At 51.1% G+C, this 21,141-nt stretch overlaps 7 protein-coding genes across 7 annotated transcripts; 5 read left to right on the top strand and 2 right to left on the bottom strand.

The window, feature by feature from the left end:
* Positions 1-690: 690 nt before the first annotated feature.
* Positions 691-1,818, top strand: CDV56_107327 (mitochondrial 54S ribosomal protein uL22m; the record flags this gene model as incomplete). The annotated part of the gene is made up of 2 exons (XM_026760946.1): positions 691-730; positions 803-1,818. 2 exons carry the CDS (start codon positions 691-693, stop codon positions 1,816-1,818), a joined length of 1,056 nt encoding a protein of 351 aa, XP_026613703.1.
* Positions 1,819-2,366: 548 nt separating this feature from the next.
* Positions 2,367-4,846, top strand: CDV56_107185 (phosphoglycerate mutase family protein; the record flags this gene model as incomplete). Its single annotated transcript, XM_026760804.1, has 6 exons — positions 2,367-2,512; positions 2,576-2,723; positions 2,778-2,996; positions 3,061-3,303; positions 3,351-3,665; positions 4,589-4,846. 6 exons carry the CDS (start codon positions 2,367-2,369, stop codon positions 4,844-4,846), a joined length of 1,329 nt encoding a protein of 442 aa, XP_026613702.1.
* Positions 4,847-7,493: 2,647 nt separating this feature from the next.
* CDV56_106989 (uncharacterized protein) lies at positions 7,494-8,967 on the top strand (the record flags this gene model as incomplete). The annotated part of the gene is made up of 6 exons (XM_026760608.1): positions 7,494-7,738; positions 7,789-7,994; positions 8,054-8,128; positions 8,183-8,484; positions 8,541-8,706; positions 8,771-8,967. The coding sequence occupies 6 exons, from the start codon at positions 7,494-7,496 to the stop codon at positions 8,965-8,967; spliced, it is 1,191 nt and encodes a 396-aa protein (XP_026613701.1).
* Positions 8,968-10,895: 1,928 nt separating this feature from the next.
* Positions 10,896-14,058, top strand: CDV56_106710 (phytanoyl-CoA dioxygenase family protein; the record flags this gene model as incomplete). Its single annotated transcript, XM_026760329.1, has 10 exons — positions 10,896-11,848; positions 12,042-12,208; positions 12,266-12,402; positions 12,480-12,562; positions 12,613-12,710; positions 12,761-12,881; positions 12,930-13,296; positions 13,359-13,489; positions 13,541-13,874; positions 13,936-14,058. The coding sequence occupies 10 exons, from the start codon at positions 10,896-10,898 to the stop codon at positions 14,056-14,058; spliced, it is 2,514 nt and encodes an 837-aa protein (XP_026613700.1).
* Positions 14,059-14,356: 298 nt separating this feature from the next.
* Positions 14,357-15,772, bottom strand: CDV56_106617 (MCT family MFS transporter; the record flags this gene model as incomplete). The annotated part of the gene is made up of 3 exons (XM_026760236.1): positions 14,357-15,316; positions 15,371-15,512; positions 15,564-15,772. 3 exons carry the CDS (start codon positions 15,770-15,772, stop codon positions 14,357-14,359), a joined length of 1,311 nt encoding a protein of 436 aa, XP_026613699.1.
* A 705-nt stretch (positions 15,773-16,477) lies between these two features.
* Positions 16,478-17,211, top strand: CDV56_106528 (uncharacterized protein; the record flags this gene model as incomplete). The annotated part of the gene is made up of 2 exons (XM_026760147.1): positions 16,478-16,982; positions 17,048-17,211. 2 exons carry the CDS (start codon positions 16,478-16,480, stop codon positions 17,209-17,211), a joined length of 669 nt encoding a protein of 222 aa, XP_026613698.1.
* A 586-nt stretch (positions 17,212-17,797) lies between these two features.
* chsA (chitin synthase class I) lies at positions 17,798-20,705 on the bottom strand (the record flags this gene model as incomplete). The annotated part of the gene is made up of 5 exons (XM_026759930.1): positions 17,798-17,812; positions 17,872-18,369; positions 18,419-18,820; positions 18,875-20,512; positions 20,571-20,705. The coding sequence occupies 5 exons, from the start codon at positions 20,703-20,705 to the stop codon at positions 17,798-17,800; spliced, it is 2,688 nt and encodes an 895-aa protein (XP_026613697.1).
* Positions 20,706-21,141: the final 436 nt, after the last annotated feature.

Here is a 21,141-nt window from a genome sequence, read left to right as displayed (position 1 = left end):
ACTGTCTCTGCTAAATGAGTTAGTCAACAGTCGAGAGTGGTGGATGTCTGAGTTGGCCTGTGGCTCGAGTCATCTGTCATCCACATCCCATTTTAGGAGTTGCAAACGATCGGACAATGGTTGAGCATAGCAAATGAAGCATTCAATGCTTATAGCACCAGCTGTCATGTCAAAACTTCCAGCAGACCCCTATCACTATCTTGCACCTGTTCAAAAGGCTCAGCATCGCCATGCATATCAAACAGATTACAATGGTGGCTGAGAATTAAGAGCTGGCGCTTTAACCGACACCAGCAGAGACTGCTGAGACTAGTCGGACGATGAGGTCATTCTGCAGGTAGAGTAATACTCCTCTGTTACCAAAGCGCTTAGATACTTAGCAAGGTACTAGTCTAGTAGCCTGGATTAGCTGCCAGCAAGTCGCAAGGGGAGTTGCCGAACTTGCAAGGGGTTTAGGGCCGTCTGAGAGCTAAAAGATCCCTGCCTCCGTCGTCAAGCCTCAGGCAGAGAAACATGTGGCTTGATCAAGGCCTTAGCCACAGTATACGGTAGACCATGTCGACCCACTCCGCAGCCAAGAAGCGCGGATCATGTGCTCTCGACTCTCCGATGCAATTTTCCCTTCCAGTTCCGAATATCCAGATTCGACCAGCTCCGAGGGATTGTTAACGCTCGCTTGTCATGGCCACAATGGGTGCTGTATATCCCTACGGGCAACTGCTCCGGTCAGGTAAGTCATTCTCTTCCCAATTGCCTTGTTCGTCGCCTGTAATATTCTTCTGACTCTGGACCATTTGTTTAGCCCGGACAGGCGTCACTTTTGTCCCTCGACGCACCCTGACCTATTCCTTCCCTCGCCGTGCTCAGGATGATGGCAGCAATGGGCCTAACGACAAACCGGAGGAGCAATCCAAATCGTCTGCCTTGTCCTCCATCAAAAATTTCTTCTTCGGCGGCAGGTCCGAGACCGCAAAGCCGAAAATCACCCGCAGAGCAACAGCCCCTCCCAAGCGTGAAGGTTCATTGAGCGCAGACTCGATTTTCGCGGAAGACGAAGCAAACCCCAAGCTTATTGCATCCGGTCGGACACCGGCAGCACGCAAGCAAGCCACCGAAGCGGCCGAAGGCGAGCAGGAAGCCAACTTTGAAGTGGAAAACCGAAACCGTGTCAACATGGCGGCCGTGCTCGATCCTCGTCCGAAGGCGAGAATGCGCTGGGAGCGCAAGATGGTTGTTCGGGAAGTCCGTCGTCGGGGTCGTCTAACGAAGACTGAGCAGATCATGCGGACGGAGCGCGAGTCACTGTCCAAGTCCCATTGGTTCAAGACGTCCGTCAAGAAGCTGGGACCCCTTGCGCGTCAGATCGCGGGAAAGAATATCGACGAGGCTATGTTACAGATGCGATTCAGCAAGAAGAAGGCCGCCAAGGACGTTCTTGAACACCTGGAGCACGCGAAGAACGTTGCCATTGTCCGGTCCGGTATGGGTCTGGGCGGCGTCACAGAACAGAAGCCCATCACCATCACTCTCAAATCTGGTGAGCGGAAGAAGATCACCAACCCTACATCAATCTACATTTCCCAGGCTTGGGTCAACCGAGGTCCATACGGGGTCGACTACGACCATCGCGCTCGGGGCCAGATCAATCGGCTGCGTCCCCCTTACACTTCCCTGACTGTCTTGCTCAAGGAAGAGAATACCCGGATCAGGGAGTGGCAGGACCGTGAGGCCGAGGCACTGCGCAAGCGGAAAGCCCAACTCTGGACCCAGCTTCCGGACCGGAAGATCACCGCTCAAAACCAGTACTATAGCTGGTGATCGACTCGTTCGCTTCGTTGTTTTATAGCCATGACCAGGCGATTTGATGGGTTGTTATCGGCGTTCTTTGTTTCCTTGTAGTTTTTCTAGATCTCTGAAAGCACTCTCCGTCGAGCGGCTGTTTCAGCGTTTCCTCTTCCACATCTATCGGATCTTTGGTGATGCGAAGTCAATGGCTCGCCAGCACCGTTTGTGGTCTAAAGAATTGAGCTGAAAGTGGGCTCACCATGTACAATACCGAAATATACATTACTGGACGCATTGGTTTTCTTGTTGTTACTAAGTCGGGTACCTTTAGAAAGTGCCCTAGGTTGTGACGTCTTCCATCTCACCTGAATACCTATGGACACGTGTATGCGCCCTTGTCCATGGGTCCAATTGATTATTGTCAACCACCTACACTAGGCAATTACTTACTTCCAATCTTTCTCATACGTTATGATTTTGATGAACGAATGAATATATTTGACCTGGTCCAGTCTGGCTGGCGATTGATTGCCCCACACGAAGCAAAGTCGGCGGCCAATGAAGCGCACTTGCACTTGGAAATGGTCCCCCTGCGTTCCCCCAGAGCTCGCCCACCGCGGCAGGGCAATGAGCTAGAGTATCAGCCTCTACATGAAAGTGCAAGGCCTCATTCGAACCCTCCTCCGGGACTTGGCTTCCAACGGTTCTTTCAAGTAACTGTCATTATGTACGTGCTCCCACCTCGACGCCTTTTAAAATAGAAAGTCAACCTCCTACTGACTCCATCTAGACCATTACTGCTCGTGATCACGGTCATTGTAGCTGGCCTGATGATGATGGCTGAATCGAATACATCCAAGTCGCATTTGAGATTAAGCACTGTGACGGGGTATTTCTTGCAAGATGAGCCGACGACTGATCCGGACACTTTCGATTATGTGAGCTGCTATTGAGCTTAAAGCATCATCTACGACCTAGCTGATGATGGCCAGGTCGCATCAAACTTTGGCTTAATATCTCGAAGCTATGACTCGGACGCCGAGTTTGATCCGGACGGCCGCAGGACGCAATGGGAGCGCTTTGAGTACCTGATCAACAAGCTCAATGCAGAGAGTGGCCCTAAGACAAGCTACAGACTGCTCTATCTTGGCCGGCATGGAGAGGGATACCACAATGTCGCCGAGAGGCACTATGGGACAGAAGCATGGGATGTAAGTATTTCCGCTGACGTCCCTCTACCTAAGGCTGCTCGTACGGACTCGCTGACTGTTCTAGTGCTATTGGTCCCTTCTCGACGGCGACGAGAACGGGACATGGGTGGACGCCCGTCTTACTCCTGTGGGCATAGCTCAGGCGGAAACCGCGCACCGGGCTTGGGAGACGCAGCTCGACAACAAAATTCCATTCCCTCAATCATACTACGTGAGTCCGTTGAATCGATGCTTGGCTACCGCCAGTATCACGTTCCGAGGCCTGAAGATGCCGCATACAGAGCCTTTCCGCCCGGTCGTCAAAGAGGTACGTCGGTATCATCTTTCATAAATCTTGATAACTGACATCGGCAGCTCCTCCGAGAAACGATCGGCCTTCACACCTGCGACAGTCGGTCGTCGAAAACGGCCATACTAGCCGAGTACCCCGAGTACATAATTGAAGATGGCTTCGCAGAGGAAGACCCCCTGTATGATTCAAAGCTACGGGAGTCCGACACCGCGCGTGACGCTCGCCTTCGCGACTTACTCCAGGACATCTTCACTCATGACAAGAACACCTTTATCTCTTTGACGGCGCATTCCGGCGCCATTACTAGTATCTTGCAGGTCACAGAGCACCGGAAGTTTGCGCTAGGGACGGGTGCTATCATTCCTGTTCTGGTCAAGGTAGAGCGTGTGCCTGGGCCATTGCCGAAAATGCATATTGATCCTCCTACAACGGCGCCGATTTGTAAAAATTGATTCCAAGAAGCCGCGAGAGGGTTCATGGAGGTTTTGGCAGAGGCATGATGGCCTATGCATGCGCATCGTCTGTTGTATATACCCAGATGAAATGATATCCCTATACCTAGCTAACATGATCTACTAAAAGATAGTTAAGTCGAGGGACAGTTCTCCTGCCACGTTCTGTGTCCGGACCAGCTTGAGCGCCATAGTGAATGGATTGTAAGGACGCAAGTTACGGCCCAGTCCTCCTCCCTCAACGTAATTGAATCAGCGTCTTGTCTATTCTGAGGATGGTGAATGCTGCTCAGATGTACTCATCGAGACGGCATGGACATTCACCTCAGTCAAGGATTCGATTGTGAATGAACCAGAACTGATTCTTCCGAGTTGCCTCATTGAGATGAATCCCCTTCTCAGCCTCCTAGAGCGCCGATCTGTTCCATCAATCAGAACTTCCACATGCGCTTCTCAGGGATACTCTCAGTTGAAGGCTCTCCTTGTACTGCCCTTCTGACCTTTACCTGATGTTCAGAAGATATACCCAGAACCACGGCTCTGGCTGTGGTTTTCAAAGGCTGCAGCGCTCTGCTTTCTGTTGGGACACCTGGAAATCCACCGTCGGATTCATCCTCAGTCTTGTCGTTTGACGGTTTTGAAGGCGGTTTCGCCACAGGCGTTACGTCTTATGGTATCGTTGGTACTGCAAAAGATGTCATGACACATTGAAACCTGGCCGTTCTACGCGACTAGTCGGGTGGTTCTCATGGAACCGCCCCAGAACAGGAACACTTTGTTGCAGGGCGTGGGCCACGTTCATCGACGCGGCCAACAAGAGCGACAGCTGACTTGGATCCTCTTCCAAGAGCATAGCATTAGCGACCTCCGGTGATGACGGCGTCCAGCAGCAGTCGACCGCGAATGATGAACTGGGGAACAGCAATGAGTGGACAGCCTCCGGCAATGACACTGCTCGGCAGGAAACCGTTAATGCCGTTGAACCAAATGATGGCAACACCACCAGCGAGCCTAAAATTTTCTTGCAGTCCGAATTTCCTGCTGATGGCACTGTCAGCCAGGCCGAAACTGCCGGTGGGTGGAATGCAATAACACCTGGACCGTGAGCTCTGTCAGCAAGAGACTGCTTCCAATATCGGGGCCAGCGGGCCAGGCGTTTTCCTTAGCAATGTCTGACAATTCGGTTCCTTCTAAGATGGACTGGCTCTGGTGAGGAAGCAGCTCTGGCCGAAATCTCAGGGCCGTTCGCGGGACCTCGCCAGCAGAGGTTATGTTCACAACATACAACTGCAGTGGACATGGCATTGGCTCAATTTATATCTGCCATCTTCCTATATGATTCTCATGGGACCCACCCTCAATCTGAACACATTGTTCCAAGCAGCCGACTGAAAGGAGGGCTCTTTCGAAAGGGCTAAGGCGCTCTTGGTGACCATTTTGTCCATACAGTCTCGAGAATTTCCTCCAAAATGACTTGCAGAACCGCCTCTATTCGCTTTCGTACTTCGAGTGTCCGTCTCTTTTCCTTTCATAGCTCATCACTGATCTTCGTCTATGCTCTTCTCGCCGGTTCCCTGCCGAGGGGGACGGCATTCCACTTGGTAACCTAGGCCTGCCTCACGACTTGAAGCCTGATTGGTAGTGTCAAGAAATGGTCACTAAAAAAGATGCCTGATGGAGCTGTATTTGCGAACCGAGACTTTCCTACAGCTGTGATGAAGGTGGGATATTCCAAGTCTTTTAAGATCTTAAGAAAGAAAGATGCTGAAATACTCTTAGCCATCAGCGCATGTACCGTGGAACCCCGACGTCTGGTAAAATGACGATGGCACGGCTGGTGGTTCATACTATGCCAGGCAGGGTATACCAAGCATATACTATGCAGATTGGCACACTGCTTCAACAGGCTCGCGATATCGGTTGCAGAGTCAGTGATAGATCACTTTACAAGACTGATATTGTCTTCATTATTGAATCGAGAGTCAAGAAGAGACAGTAACCCCTCCACCCGGCGAATGTTCAATCAAACGAGGCTGTGTCCCTTTTTACTAGAAATGGATACGGAGAGAAGTTTGGGACTTCGCACTATTATTATCGAGGCAACCCTGAAACATATGACAACGGAACATCGAAAGCTGATCATGGCGCCACAGCTTTTCTTCTCGACAGGTGTCGAGCAATTGGTTACAGCGACCTCATCGGGGACATACAATGATGGTTACTATATAGTGACAGGCAGGTGCAACTTATTGTCTTAGGAAATATCAAGGAGGATAAAATAACACTTACTATACAGGTGGAACGCTTAGCAAGATCTCAGACAAAGGAGATATGTTATTGAATAGTGCTCCTGTGGGCATGCAGAAATATTATGAGAAAGGCTGGATTCAGAGGGTGTGGGAGTGTTTGACATATATAATGTCGCTTACAAAGTAAACAATGATATTGATTCATATTCTATCTTTCTATCTTTCTATCTTTCTATTCAGTGTTAACAGATGATAATGGACTGGCTCTGGTGAGGAAGGAGCTCTGGCTGAAACCTCGGGGCTGTTTATAGGACCTTACTAACAGAAGTCATGTTCACAACATACAACTACAGTGGGCATTAGCTTAACTTATATCTGTCACCTTCCACTGTAATTCTTATGGAACACACCTTTAATCTAAACACATTGTTCCAAGCAGCCTACTGAAAGGAGGGCTCTTTCTTATTGCTTGCCAGGGACATAAGGCTTCAATGCTGCCAGAGAAGCTACGACGGCCTGAAGCTGGATATGGATTTCTACTGTGAATTATTGCATGAGGCGATGGAGTATACTGCGTGCATCTGAGCTGTGAAGGTTATTCAGCCACTGGATAAGCAGGAGGACGACCCTGATTACTCTCTCTAAGAGCAACTGCCTCTCTAAGTGCACGTTCGCCCAGAGAGAGTTAGAATCTGCGGTCACATCGTCGGCAATGGATTTGTCCTACCAATACCTGCAATGATCGAGGCCATCAAGGGTTGGCCGAAACCGACAAATGTTCATAAAGTCCGCCAATTCTTTGGACTCGCAACGTACCATCGCCGTCGCCAGAATTGCTGCTCCGCTTCACGACCTCTTGAAGGAATCAGATTATTTGTCCCAGTCGGCAGAGGCTCTCATGAACCTGCCATCGGGACTGTGCGGCGGGAATCGACCATTAATTCGCCTGTGAGCAAACAGGTCTTTCTGGCAGGGGACTCCAAAAAGGTATGTTGGAATGTTGGATAGAGAAACCTTGGCTCTTCTTATTTGCGATTATCATGTCACTCACTCTAAATATTCGAGATTAGATCGGCATCATCACGTCTAAATACGACCCAGTCTCTACAAGGCTTTTGCCTTTTCCTTCTGGCTTCCGTCATGACCTATCTCTGGTTGCAGAGGAGCCGCGGGGGTTTATATGTCGAGGCTATGCTAGGCCCTGGGCTGGATCTGGTACAGTCGGCCCCAAAAGTTTCTGTATCCTTAAAGGCCTTAATGAATTTAAGGCCATATTCTTATAAGTGATTACCCTCAACACATCTATTTATATAGCCTAAAAATAAGGATATATACTATTTAGTATCTATATTTTCCCCATTCATTCGGCGCGACGTCGCGCCCTTTTGGTCCAGCAACCAGTGTCTTTTGTATTCTCACCATCCGCATCATCATTATCGACACACGTCGATCGCATTTGTTCGGCTCTCTCCCATCGGAGGCTTTGGAAGCATTACTTTCGAAAATGCTGCCGTCGCTACTACGCTCCTTACCCCGGCTGGGACGGACATGGAAGCCCCTTAACTTCTCTGATCCAAACTTCGCCCGGATACCAGCAAGTCAGAAAATTGAAGAAGAAACCTTGCCAGATTATATCGCTTCCCGGTATTATCCTGTTCGAATAGGAGAAATCCTCCAGGACCGGTATCAGATTGTAGGAAAACTGGGTTTTGGGGCGAGTTCCACTGTGTGGCTTGCGCGGGACATGAAGTAAGGACCCCATGCCACCCATGAAATTAACTGCTCACGTACTATCATAGCTACCGTGGTTACGTTACCCTCAAGATCTTCATCAAGTCTGCATCTATGGGACAGCAATTGGATGATGAGCTCCAGATGTATAAACGCATCAAGAGGGGTTCGGAAAACCATCCCGGTCGCAATGCTGTTAGGTCGTTACTTGACTCTTTTGATGTTGAGTTGAATGGCCCGAGGACAAACATCGATGCCTTGTGCATCCTCCATTGTGGGAAAGTGTACTGACCTTTCTGCACCGCAACCCGGCGCGGAGGCTACCTGCGCCAGTCCTGGCATTTGTGCTGAAGCGCCTGTTTTTGGCGCTGGACTACCTGCATACGGAATGCCAGATTATCCATGCTGGTATATACTTGCCCTTCTTTCTTCCATTATTTACTTACGCATGAAATCTATCAGACATCAAGGCCGACAATATCATGTTCGGCATCGCCGATGATTCGGTCTTCCGTGACTTTATGGAGAATGAGCTTCAGAACCCTTGCCCGAGAAAAGAGCTAGATGGGAGAACCATCTACGTGTCCCGGGAGCTCAGAATGCCCCGAGACTGGGGCGCCCCGGTCCTATGTGACTTTGGCTCGGCTATGCCCGGTGGCATAGAGCACTTAGAAGATATCCAGCCCAATATATATCGCGCGCCGGAGGTAATCCTGGAGGTCCCATGGACATATAGCGTTGATATATGGAATGTGGGATGTATGGTAAGACAAAAAGGCAGATAGTACTGGTTGTAATATTCTGAGACCTTGCTTTGCAGATCTGGAACATTTTTGAGGGTGGGTCCTTGTTCACTGGCTGTGACCCAGAATTTCAGGCTTATCGAAGTCGAGCCCATCTCGCTGAGATTATAGGGCTGCTTGGGCCTCCTCCGCCGAGTCTTCTTGCCCAAGGGAAGCTCCGCCATAAGTTCTTTACTGATGACGGTAAGCCAATATCCATGTTCTGTGGGGAATCCCGATATCCGCTCACTATGTATGACCCCTATAGGTGACTTCCGCGCCCAATTTCTGTTAAAAGATCGGATTCCGCTTGAGCAGAGGGAAACAACTCTTGAGGGACAGGATAAGGCCCGTTTCTTACGCCTAATATACAAGATGTTACAGTGGGAGCCGGCCAAGCGTAGCTCTGCTAAGGAGCTGCAAGAGGATGAGTGGATCTGTAAGAACCTAGAGAGTACGCCTTAAAAATTTCCAGCATCAGGCATCCTTATAATACGCTGGAAAAAGAAATAAAATAGCATTATGCGACATGCAAGTTTGTGGGATCTGAACCAAGGAACAGGTCAGTTATATTATACTATCCTGATCAGCTTTGAGACATTCGCATTGACCTGCTACAAGGAGAGACTATTGTCCATTCGTTTTGCCACTTCCAAACGTAGAGAGCTTTTGAGAATTCCCAGTATTCGGGATACCAGCTGCTAAACTCCCAGTCCCACTGACGTATCCATCCTTGACCATGATATTCTGGAGACGTAGGTCTCCATGGGTGAACACGATCTGATGTCTTTTCTGGGAGAGCATACCAGCCAAGAAGTTCCTAATTTGACGTTTTGGTGCCTTTGATTGATATGCATTGATGATTGCGTTGTTGAATGCTTCTTCAGAATTAAATGGTCCTTATGTGCTTTAGCATCCGTGTATAATGTATTGTAAGACACACCCACCTTTGGTGCGATGACTCTCTAAGATAGGATCTGTGACAGGGCCAAGATCAACAGAGCCTATGAAGTTGCTGTGATTAATCTGGTGAAGTTCGCGGAGGTACCCTTTCAGCTGGTTGGTAACCTGATTTTTCGTGGCTCTGTCATAAGTTTCCCAGGCCTTATCCAGGCTCTGACCCTCCACAAAGCTCATGAATATGTAAGTATCGAATAGACTACCATGGTCCTCAATATCTCGTTGAATTGGACCGTAAGAGTAGCAAGCAAACACTTTTGGTACCGGTATAGTTTCCGTGTTTTGTTTGACGAATATCATGCTTTTCGCCTCACTGAGTGTGATGTGGGATCCGAATTTGACGGCAACTTCAGGAGATATCTTCGCTATCTTCACGCCGCCCCAGTTAAAGATAGTGTTGCTGGGGTTAACCTTTTCATTGACGCTATCTGGATAGGGCACCGCAAAACCGGGGACTGAGCAAAGGATATGTACCTGTGGCCCAGAGTCCGCAGACTGAGTGAGTTGCTTTTCTTGCGTACTAGGCATATCGAAGAGACGAACGGGCGGCAATATGGCAAAGAAAAGCATTGACTGAAGAAAGGTGGTGCCATGGTTGAGGTTAACTAACAAGGTACAAGGCGACCAATTTAGATGCGGGAGATGGAATGCGCGTGGAGTTAAGAGGGAGAATGGGAGAATGGGAGAACTTGAAAGTTCGATTGCTAGAAGAGCTGTCGACCGCGTGGTTACAGTGTCGACAGCTTGTTGGGGCGCCTTGCCTGAAGCAACAAAGCTAATCCGATTAGGATGAGAACTGGCCTGGACGAGAGTCTGAGATCTAGAACAGTATGAGAACGAGATGAAGACTTCGATTGATCATCGGCCAGGCCAGGCCACCTATCCGACTCTTTGATCTCTTCAGCCAGAGGAGGTAGATGTATGCAAAGAAGAGCAAGCTGGAAACGCCCTCACTCCCCGTGGATCTTTTCCAAGACGCGATAACCCCACGCTCAATGGACTTCCTTGCCGCCTCTTCGATTCTGGGAAGACGTTGCTGGTTACGTATTCCTGAACATGATGATGTCTATTTTTTTGACGCCAGATTAAGGGACTAAGACGTCTACTTGGGAAGACTGGTGATTTTTCTTCTCCCTTAATACATATTCGTCGGCCAGCGATCGCCGACCGAGATGCCGACGGGATCACACTATTATAATTTATAAAGAGACTAAGGTGACATATGACAGTGTTTATGAAGTAAATAATGATAGTGATTCATATTCTATCTTTCTATCTTTCTCTTCTGTGTCAACATCAACAGGTGATAATTGATCACTCCGGCATATCAAACTGACTATTGAAGTATCATTTCCCCCCGCACTTTTTCCCCTCAACCATCCCACTTCTACTCTCTCTCTCATATAACCACAATCAATCTCTACATCTAAACCATGGAAGGCCTCAATCCCTCTCAACTCGCCTTCTTCCATGAAAACGGCTACCTCGTCATCCCCGACTTCCTCACCCCAGAGGAAATCACCTCACTTCTGACCGAGACCAACACACTCCTAGACAACTTCCCTTTGGAATCCCACCCCCTCACCAAGTTCACCACCGGCGACGACGAAAGCAACAAAAACGACCCCCACGTCGGCGACGACTACTTCCTGGACTCCGGCGACAAGATCCGCTTCTTCTTCGAACCGGACGCCTTCTCCTCCACCCCCGACCCCGCAACAGGCAAACCCGCCCTCCTCAAGCCCAAACAGCAAGCAATCAACAAGATCGGACACGCGCTGCACTCGCTCTCCCCGCCCTTCGAGAAAGTTTCCCTGAGCGCGCGCAATGCCGCCATCGCCAAGTCCCTGGGTTTCGTGGACCCGCGCGTGCTGCAGAGTATGGTGATCTGCAAGCAGCCCGGGATCGGGGGCGCGGTGCCTCCGCATCGGGACTCGGAGTTTCTGTATACGAGGCCGCCGTCGGCGGTGGGGTGGTGGTTTGCGCTGCAGGATGCGGGGCCTGGGAATGCGACGCTGGGGATGTGGAGGGGCTCGCATCGGCAAAGGATCAAGCGGCGGTTTGTGAGGAGGATCGGAGAGGATGGGAAGGCTGTTGGGACGGAGTTTGTGGAGAATGATGGGCCGGAGGTGCCGAGAGGGTCGGAGGGTGACGGTCAGGGCCAGGACCAGGGTCAGGAGGTCAAGGATGAGGATTTGGAGATTCTGGATATCAAGGCCGGGTCATTGGTGCTGATTCATGGGAATGTGCTGCATAAGAGCGAGAAGAATACCAGCCCGCGCAGCCGGTTTGCGTATACCTTCCATGTCATCGAGGGTGCGGACGGATGGGACTATGATGAGAGGAACTGGCTGCAGCCTCCGGAGGGCGGAGAGTTTTCCAAGCTGTATCGGTAGAAGACGAGCATTTAATATGGACTTCTGTCGTTCTACTTATTCGACGATAGAATGTGAGCTCACATTCCACGAAGGTATGCAAGGGTCACGATCCACATGCCTTGCAGGGCCTGTTCCTACTGCACTCCACCCTGATCAGTGATAGCAGCAGTCATGGGTATGACTTGTGCAACTTCATTTCAGTTCAGACTACCTCAACCTATCGATACCCGACAACCGGCGCTGGATCATGAGCGACCCCGAAAGCGAGCCCTTTATCAGATCCTCCTTGGAAATTGAAGAGGAGAAAGACCTTCATCCGCATGGAAATCTACGACAACTCCTCCCACTAGTCGGTGCAGTCTGGCTCGGTAGAATCATAGCATAGCATTCCGTGACGGTTGAGACCAGGACTGATATCAGAGCAGGAGAATTTATCGACGCGGTAGACCAGACTATCCTAGTCTCCACTTATGGGACAATCTCATCGCAGTTCCATAGTTTGTCTATGGGCTCTTGGCTGCTGACGGGGTACAATCTCGGTTTTTGTATTGCCTTGCCTGTGGTGAGTCTTGCTTTGCTAGAACGAGATGAACCAGGCTAGAGGTAACCATACTGACACGATGCAATTGTGATGGACAGTATGGTCTGCTATGTGACATCTACAGCCGCAAGATTCTCCTCTTCACTTCTTACTTCTTCTTTGGGATTGGGTCTCTCATATGGTAAGCTACTCTCGAGTCTGCATGATATGTCCCTGACCTCACGTATCCAGCGGAACCGGGCAAGTTGTCAGCCAAGTGGTAGTAGGCCGGGTCATCGCCGGCCTGGGAGGCGCTGGAATGACGTCCCTCTGTTCCGTGATTATCACCGGTAGTCCATACAAGGCAGCCTGCAAGCAGACAGTAGTTGACCAGCAGCAGATCTTCTGCCCTCATCCGAGGTGGCCGTCCTCCGGGGCTGGACAGAGACCATCAACAACATCGGCCGCAGCCTGGGACCGCCGCTTGGAGGTTTCCTGGTCAATACTCTCGGATGGAGATGGTGAGGCTGCCTGTTGCTTTCCCTGGATATCCAGCTGAGGAACACCAGGACATTTCTCGGCCACCTGCCCCTTTTGGGCCTGTGCGTAGTCAGTGTGGCATATCGACTGCCGGCGAATCCCAAAGGACAAACCGAGCCGAAAGCCGACTGCATTCGCAATATTGACTGGACAGGCATCCTGGCATTCGCAGCGGCGATTATCAGCCTCCTGCTCGCTATTCACCTCCTCGGGACGGACGAAACCGGATCCCCCTGGTTCATGCCCTCGGTCATCACCGCGTGTATCTCGCTTCCATTCTTCCTGTGGGTCGAGCATGCATGGGCAGAACGACCGCTTATTCCACTTGGCCTCATGCGAGGGGTTGTGGGACGGCACTGCGCCGTGCAGATCCTGGTTTACGCCGCGCGTCTCGCGGTAGGTGACCTCTCTCCAGCTGAACGCCGAACGCCGAACGCCCATTCTGACTACACTTCCAGATCGCATCGAATATCGTGCCGTACATGGTTCGCACACACGGCCTGAGTGACGTGGCCGCTTCGCTATTCCATGTGTCGACCATCCTGGGTATGCCACTCGGGGTATTAGCCAGTGGGTACACAATCAGGCGGTATGCATTGCTCGTGTCTGCATATCAGGAAGCCCGTGCTAATTTCGCCAGACTCAAGCAATACAAGCCCGTCATTCTGGGTGGTCTCTGCGCCACGATCAGCGTCTACCTGCTGATCCTCCTGCAATGGCGTCACGGATCCAGCGTCCTCGACGGCCTGTACATGTTCCCCGCAGGTACCGCAGCGGGCTTGATCTTCACCGGCCAGTTCATCGCCATCTCCTCGAATGCACCAGAGGGTAGACTGCCCACGTGTGTGACCATGTACTTTCTCTGTACGCAGCTGGGGATCATTCTGGGTGTCGCGCTCGCTTCGGGATTGCTGCAGGGTAGTTTCAGTAACGAGCTGATGAGGAAATTGCCAGAGTTTGCGGGGAAAGAAAGGGTATATATCCCCCTGTGGTCATGCGATCGATCATGGCACAAGCTGACCTGTGGTCTATCAGATCGTGCACAAAGTGCTCAACGAGATCCGGTACTCGAGGGGGCTGCCTGCCGGTTTGCAGAGGGCTATACGCTCGAGTTTTCTCAGTAGCTTTCAGGCTGTTCCTTGTGAGTTTCCTGTCTAGTTTTTGTCATTGGCTTGCTGATGAGGGTAGTATTCTGTATCGCGTGTAGCTGTATTGCGCTTCCCGTTATCGTATGTGTGAGGGGGAAGAAGATTGATTGATGTTCGGTCGATGGTTATAGAATGCTTTCAGTGTCTCTTTCGCTGCAGAGGATTATCCAGGTTTCATCTATACTGACAAATGCAAATAAATGCAGTTTCTTCATACTGGTCCATACCCCGTACTTGGGAATAGCAGGAATCTATGCCAAATCAGCTATGAGCGGAGAATCGGCTAATATACACCTCTAGGCTTGCCACTACGACTTCGAAAGCAGGGAATTCCCAGACACAACCTTAACGACAAGCGCCAACCCCCCACCAAACAGACAAATGACGCCACAGAAATCAGCCATCTGAGAAAACCCATGATACCGATCCACCAAGGCACCGCTGATCGGCGGCCCGATCAAAGCCGCAAGAGACCCCACCCCCATCCCCATCCCCATATACGTGCCGATGTTCTTCGGATCCTTGGGCACCGACGCCAGACTTACCGACGTCCCCGAGATGATCGCTCCGGAGCAGAACCCGTACACCGCAGCGAAGACGAGGATCCCCGCGTTGCCCTGCACGCGCTGCCAGCACAGCGCCAGGATCCCGCTGCTGATGCCCGCCGCGGCGAGGACGTTCTGCCTCCCGAGCTTGTCGGAGAGGATGGCTGGGACGACGCGGCCGGGGAACGAGGCGGCGTTGAGGATGGACTGGGTGTAGAAGGCGAGCGAGGTGCTCATTCCCTGGGAGAGGGCGTAGCTGGGGATGAGGAAGAGGAGCGGGAACATGCTCAGGAACAGGAAGAACATGCACGCGACGAGCAGGGCGTAGGCGGGTTCCTTGAAGGCGACCGGGAGGAGGAAGTGGCTCTTCCGCGGGGGCAGACGCGCCTTGATCGCTAGGCAGGAGGGGAGTAGGACGCCCATGATTAGGAACGCGATGATGCGGACGGACCAGCCGAAGCCTAGGTTGGTGCGTGTGAGGAATCGGTTGACGGCGATAGGCAGGATGACGCCTCCCAGTGATGAGCCGGCGATGGCGACGCCCATGGCGGCGCCTCGCTTTTCTTTGAAGTACTGCGGTGTTGCGGCCATGGATGGGGCCATGGTGAATCCGTTGGCGAGTCCTCCCAGGACTCCTTGGGCGAGCATGAACTGCCAGTATTCCTTGCACAGGCTGGTCATGAAGATACTGAACAGGTACACTATCGCAGAGGGAATGATCACCTGCGTGCGTGAGACAAAGTTTACCCCCCTAGACATGAGATAGTCGCAACATACCTTTGCTCCATACCGATCAAATAACGGGCCTCCGACCAGTCCGGCAGCGAAGATGGAAAATGACTGCAGTGACCCGATCCAGGCAATCGCCGAGGGAGAGTGATCATGGAGCTGGTTAACCGCGTAGTACGCTTGGTAAACACTGCCGAATATCAGCCTCCCATTCGGAAATACCAAGGAGAGCAGATCTTACCCCCAAGTATTCACATGGCCAAGAGTACAGAACATCACACCGGCATTGCCGATGGCTACACTCCAAGCTCTCCATCCTCCTTCGGGAAACTCGTCATCTGGACAGGCCTTGGCATGCTTCTCTCCTTCCTCGAATTGTCTTTCCCCGGAAGCTCGCGCCATAGTCACAGAAGACTCTGTCTCATCCACCAGTTCATGCTGAGTCGCCATTTTGAAAGAGTACTGCGAAGCCAACGGTCAGTAGACACTGGTGGTGAATCGATGGGCCCATCATGATGGGAAACCTCCCCTTTTATCCTCAGACCATCGCATCCCGTCTCGAAGCTATTCGTGTCAGATCTCGGTATATTGACTTCGGCCATTCGGTCTCAACGAAAAGACCGACGGGAAACTCCCAAAACGGAAATAGTGCAGGTTTTCGCGGCTTTGCGCGATATCTCCGCCGAATGTGCAGGCACTAGGACCAATTTCCTGATTGAGGCAAGAAAAGAAAGACGAGTGGTCTCAGAGTAGTAGAGGCTGGACATGGCGTTGCGTCTTTTGTCTGATTTGTTGGGTATACGATGTGCTCCACGCAGCCGATTTCTAGGCCAATAGATGGCCCATGATCGTGCGATCGAGAAGATGGGTCCCTTCCCATCATGACCTGATATTAGCTCCAAATGCAATTCTTTCTGTTTCTAGTTATTTGCGATGAGCACTGACGTCTTTGGTCAGGGCTTACGAGTAGATGGACGACATCTTTCCATGGCTTAAAGATCGGCTGGCCATCCTCCTTATCTTATCAGATTTCCCCGAAAGCGGCGCATCTCGGCCACTCGTCATCTTATCCCCGATCCCATCCAACACCCCTGACAGCTGACACTTCTGACCCATCATCGACTCAAATCTCCAACAGAGAAAGCTAGGTTGGAAATGGACCCCGACACAAGTGTAGCGACCGACCAGCCCTCCGTCTTCAACTACGTCCTTTCCTTCCTCCTCGTCGGAGTAGCATGGGGCTTCACCACGCCATTCATCCGACGCGCCGCAGCGGACTTTAACGCACGGCAGGAAGCGCACCAGCAATCACAGTCACAGACGTCGCCACAGGCACAATCAACACAGTCTACCACAGAAGAGCAGGAGTTACAGCAACAGAGCCACCCCGCGACCGGCACCACAAACGACGAAGACGAAGAGGAATCAGGAGAGGAGGACCAACCTCTTACATCCAATGCGCGATCAGCAGCAGCAGCAGCAGGAGGTAGCTCTCGTGTCCCGGCGTGGATGAAACCAAAGTCTACCTCATGGCTCAGGACCAAGATCGGCACGGTCTTCTGGACGGTTGTCAATCTCCTCCGCACGCCGGCGTATTCCATTCCGCTTATTATCAATCTGACGGGGAGTATTTGGTTCTTTTTGTTGGTGGGGAAGCATGGTATGTCTTCTCCTCTCTCTATCGGTCATAATAGTTGCTTGTCCAGGCTGATATTTCATCAATAGAATTGTCGTTAACTGTCCCATTGGCGAATTCGAGTGCATTCCTCTTCACCGTCCTCGGGGAATGGTATGTTGAGCGCAAGGTCATTGAGAAAGAGACGTGGTTGGGGATGGCGCTTGTCTTGGGCGGGATTGGGATCTGTGTGCAGTCGAAGAACCAGAGTTGAATTAGCATGATTCCGTATCGATGAAGGGCAGAAATAAGCGATGTTGATAGATCAAGTTCCGTTGAAAGAAATGGCGGACAAAAATAAAAGAAATTGCATCATCCGTGAATCGAACACGGGCCTCGTCGATGGCAACGACGAATTCTACCACTAGACCAATGATGCCACTCAGTTATGAATGTCCCCTCATTTTGATATTATCAAGCTTAAGAATACCACTGACGTTTCCTGAAACCTCTATCATCGAGTCAGGACTGCATCCAGGAGGGAAGGTTTTCTAACTGTGATATCTCAAGTTCAATACATTCATAATGATGACAGCATCCCATAGCGCAACACTATACATTGTATGATGCCCTGTATATGCCCTCCGAAACAAAATGGTATCTACATCATACATCGCATTTATCTTTCATCGACGCAGATTCAAGCAAAAACATCAAGAGCATCGTTGACCGCCATATCATAAAACATCTCTTTCGTCATCCAGAGTACCATACTGAACCCGCAGTGGTATCGTGACCAAACGTCAGCATAGAGCCGGGTGCATGCATCACACGGGAAAGAAAGGCTAGAGAAATACAGATCAAACGCCTCGGAACTGTACGAAGGGTCAGCGCCTGGAAGCAGAATGCAAAACGTCAAAATCCTTGAACATACCATACGAACGACCAGGAACCACATTGCCCCGATGAATTTGAATATCGAGAGACCAGCCACACTCCAAAGCACGACAGCCATGTAGATCGTGGCCCTCTTATCATCCGTTGCGCTGGTGTCGCTGTTGAATCGGTCCAGACCAGCCGCGCTCAGCACAACAGCGCCCAGCGCAAAGTTGCAAAACACCCAAGCGAGCACGACCGCGCTTCGGAACCCTTTGTAATAGTCGGCTTGACGTTCCTCTTCCGAAATGGTCTTGGTTTCCTTGGGCGGTTTCTGTGCAAACTTGGCCAATTCCGCCTCGTACTGCGCGTTAAGATCTCCATCGTCCTGCGGGATATCAACATCGACTTTCCCGCCGGGTTTCGTGTTGGCCGAAGGCAGTTTTTCGGCCTTGTCGTCTCCCTTGGTACCCCATGTGATGTCGTGGGTGTTGCAGAAGGCGTAGATGTTGAGCACGTTAATGTACGTGGGCGTAAGTAGCATGTATTGGATAAACTGATATGGGTTAGATTCACATACAACCAATTTCCAGAGGAGAACTTACGGAGGTGAACATGTGCCAGGGGTCGAAGAAGATAAGCGAAGCCAGGAACCACATGACATAAGTTGACCCCAGGGAGACAAAGATCGAGAAGAATTGGCTGTTGCTGAACAAGTCCCCGACGGTAAATGAATCCTCGGAGACTTCCTTCTGAATAGATTTGACAGTCACAAAGATTGCTGCAAAGGTCAAGTAGATCATGATGCCAATCCAGAAGTAGACCATGGTCATGTAGAACTTGTTTGAGCCGCCGGGACGGTTGCCCAGGGACAGAACGAAGCAGGTCACCAAGGTCGCAAGATAGAGCCACTCAAAGACCACACCCAGGACTCTACCCGCTGTTCCGAGAAGATCATCGTCACCAAGGTAGGTCGTGAGAATATGAAAGACCAAGAAGAAGTTGCCCTGCGAGTCACGTTAGCATTGGCTCATCCCTGCCAGGAAGAAGACGGCACATACAATATTGAACCATGCGAAGACCATGTTGATCGTCTGGTAGATGAACTCGATCAACAACATGAACTTGCGCATGAAGCTGTGGTCGCTTCGCCAGATCTGGTAGAAATGGGCGATCGCATAAACGGCAGCAAAGAAACTTCCGTTCAGCCATCGGCGCCGCTGTAGAATGAATTCCGCCATCCGATCAGGCACATCGGTCTCTCCATTTGACGACTTGACATATTGCAGGAGCCAGCGGCAATTGCGTTTTGTCACAATCTCGAAACACAGAATTCGATCCTCGGCCAGGTACATGTTGGCTGTGAAGATACCGGCATTGGCCCCATGCATCTTTTCACCCAGAAAGTAGCGCTCCAGTGGACCTTGGCCGTTCTTGTCGTTCTGTAACGCGACGTATCTGTACGCAGAAAAAGCACCAGGCAGCACAGAAATGAACCCAAATGCTGATTCCAGAGGCTTATCCAGGATGTTGCTGAGCTTGTATTCGAAGTTTTGCCCGGCCACCAACGGGTTGAGCAATTTCTTGCCGTGCGACAACATGACTTTGATCTCACCACAAGCTCCTCCGCACATGGGCTCGACGTCAAAAGCCTTCCATAGCTGATAGATCGAGTCGCGCCCGGGCTTTGTTCCTGCGTCCAGAAGCACGCAGATGTTGGGGTCCAATACCCGGCCAAAGGCCTGGAAGAACCAACGATGCGAGTTGATCTTCTTCTGATTCTTTTCCTTCAGGCAGAAAATCATCTGGACTGGGCAGGCAGAGCGCCCTTTCAAGTGTACCTGAGTTCCTTTGAGCTCGAGACCGACCTGCGTGGTATATTCGTAGATATGGGCCGTCACGTCCTTGCCGTTCACCTGCTGCTTCGCGATACCATCCTGGTACACTCCGAGTCCGGCCAGCACAGCCCGTGTCCGCGGGTTGATCTTGGCACGGCCATCGCTGATGACGCAAACAACAATCTTTTTCCATGCGTCCTTGCCCCAGGTTTTACTCTGCGTCCGATTGCACATGTACTCAATGTTCTTGAACACGCCGATCAATGTTCGAGCGAAAAGGAAGTCGTCCTCGTTGTACATGGTAATGACGATGAAAAGCTCAGTGTGTCGAGGCTTCGCGAACAGTTTCTGGCGCAGTGTGAATCGCTCCTCGTAAAAGTCCGCGGGATCGCAGGTTGCCGCCGAGTAGCGCATATGAGTGAATTCGTCACGACCAGGGGGTTCCGCGTGAGGAACCTGACTGAGCAGCTTCGGCGCAATGGGACAGTCCAAGACCAGGTTACCGTGGAAGAGTTGCACTTCCTTGACCGTCTTCCAGCGTCGTATCGGCGCCGGACTTGGAGTGGGCACCGCCGAAGGGTCGTCATGGTACTCATCACTGTACGGGTCTGGACCGAACGGGTTATCAGGTTGTAAAATGGGAACTCGATCATCTTGGTAGGGCTGCTGCTGTTGATCGTGATACTGGCCTATATCGTAATCATCTTGCGGCGTGACTGTCGGCTCGTATGGTTGAGTATAGTATGCGTCGTGATGTGCTTCCGGGTTCACAGCATAATCGTAGCCGGGATATTGCTCGGGATGACGTTGCTCGTAGGCCTCATTATGACCGTAGGAATTGGGAATTCGTTCTACCGAATACTAGTATCACGAGTCAACTTCAACGGTCACATTCGCTTCGACTGAGTGGTGTTCTCACGGTTGGCTGCTCTGCTAGACGGTCGCTGGAAGGCATCTGCAAATGGTCATGCACGTATGGATTATCCGACAGCTGGTAAGCGTTCAAAGGCTGGCCTGGCGACGCCGTTCGATCGTCCATATGATGAGGGTTCATGGTGGGAGAGCGATTGCCATCCTCCCCGTAGTGGTCTACGGAGCTCGAATGTCAGTTGGAGTGGCTACCGAGTTGAGCGTGCGATAACCAGTGTTTAAACAAAGACGAAATGGCAGGCAGAAACAATTGCAGAATGATCGCCCAACACCTTGCGCAAGTGCCAATGGAGGCTAATCTCGTCAAAGTCACTTTATCGGGGGCTATGTTTCAGAAAGACAGCGGATGCGGAGATGCGACAGATCCCGCAGCCCTGCAATAACAACAGCGTAACTCGGACAAAACAAACCATGGACTAACCTAAGCGATTATAGGACATTGTGAGGGCAGGATCTCCGGATATTGATCGTTTGAATGAGCTACCCCTTTGTATTCCTGGTAAGGGAGGTGTGATTGGGAATGCGCCAAGAGCGCAGGTGGAATGTGATCAAAGCCCAGT

The sequence above is a fragment of the Aspergillus thermomutatus genome, assembly GCF_002237265.1.
Source record: "Aspergillus thermomutatus strain HMR AF 39 chromosome Unknown NODE_119, whole genome shotgun sequence".
Taxonomy (NCBI): Eukaryota; Fungi; Ascomycota; class Eurotiomycetes; order Eurotiales; family Aspergillaceae; genus Aspergillus; species Aspergillus thermomutatus.
The sequence above is the reverse complement of the archived record's forward strand: the minus strand, read 5'-3'. Positions and strand labels throughout refer to the sequence as shown.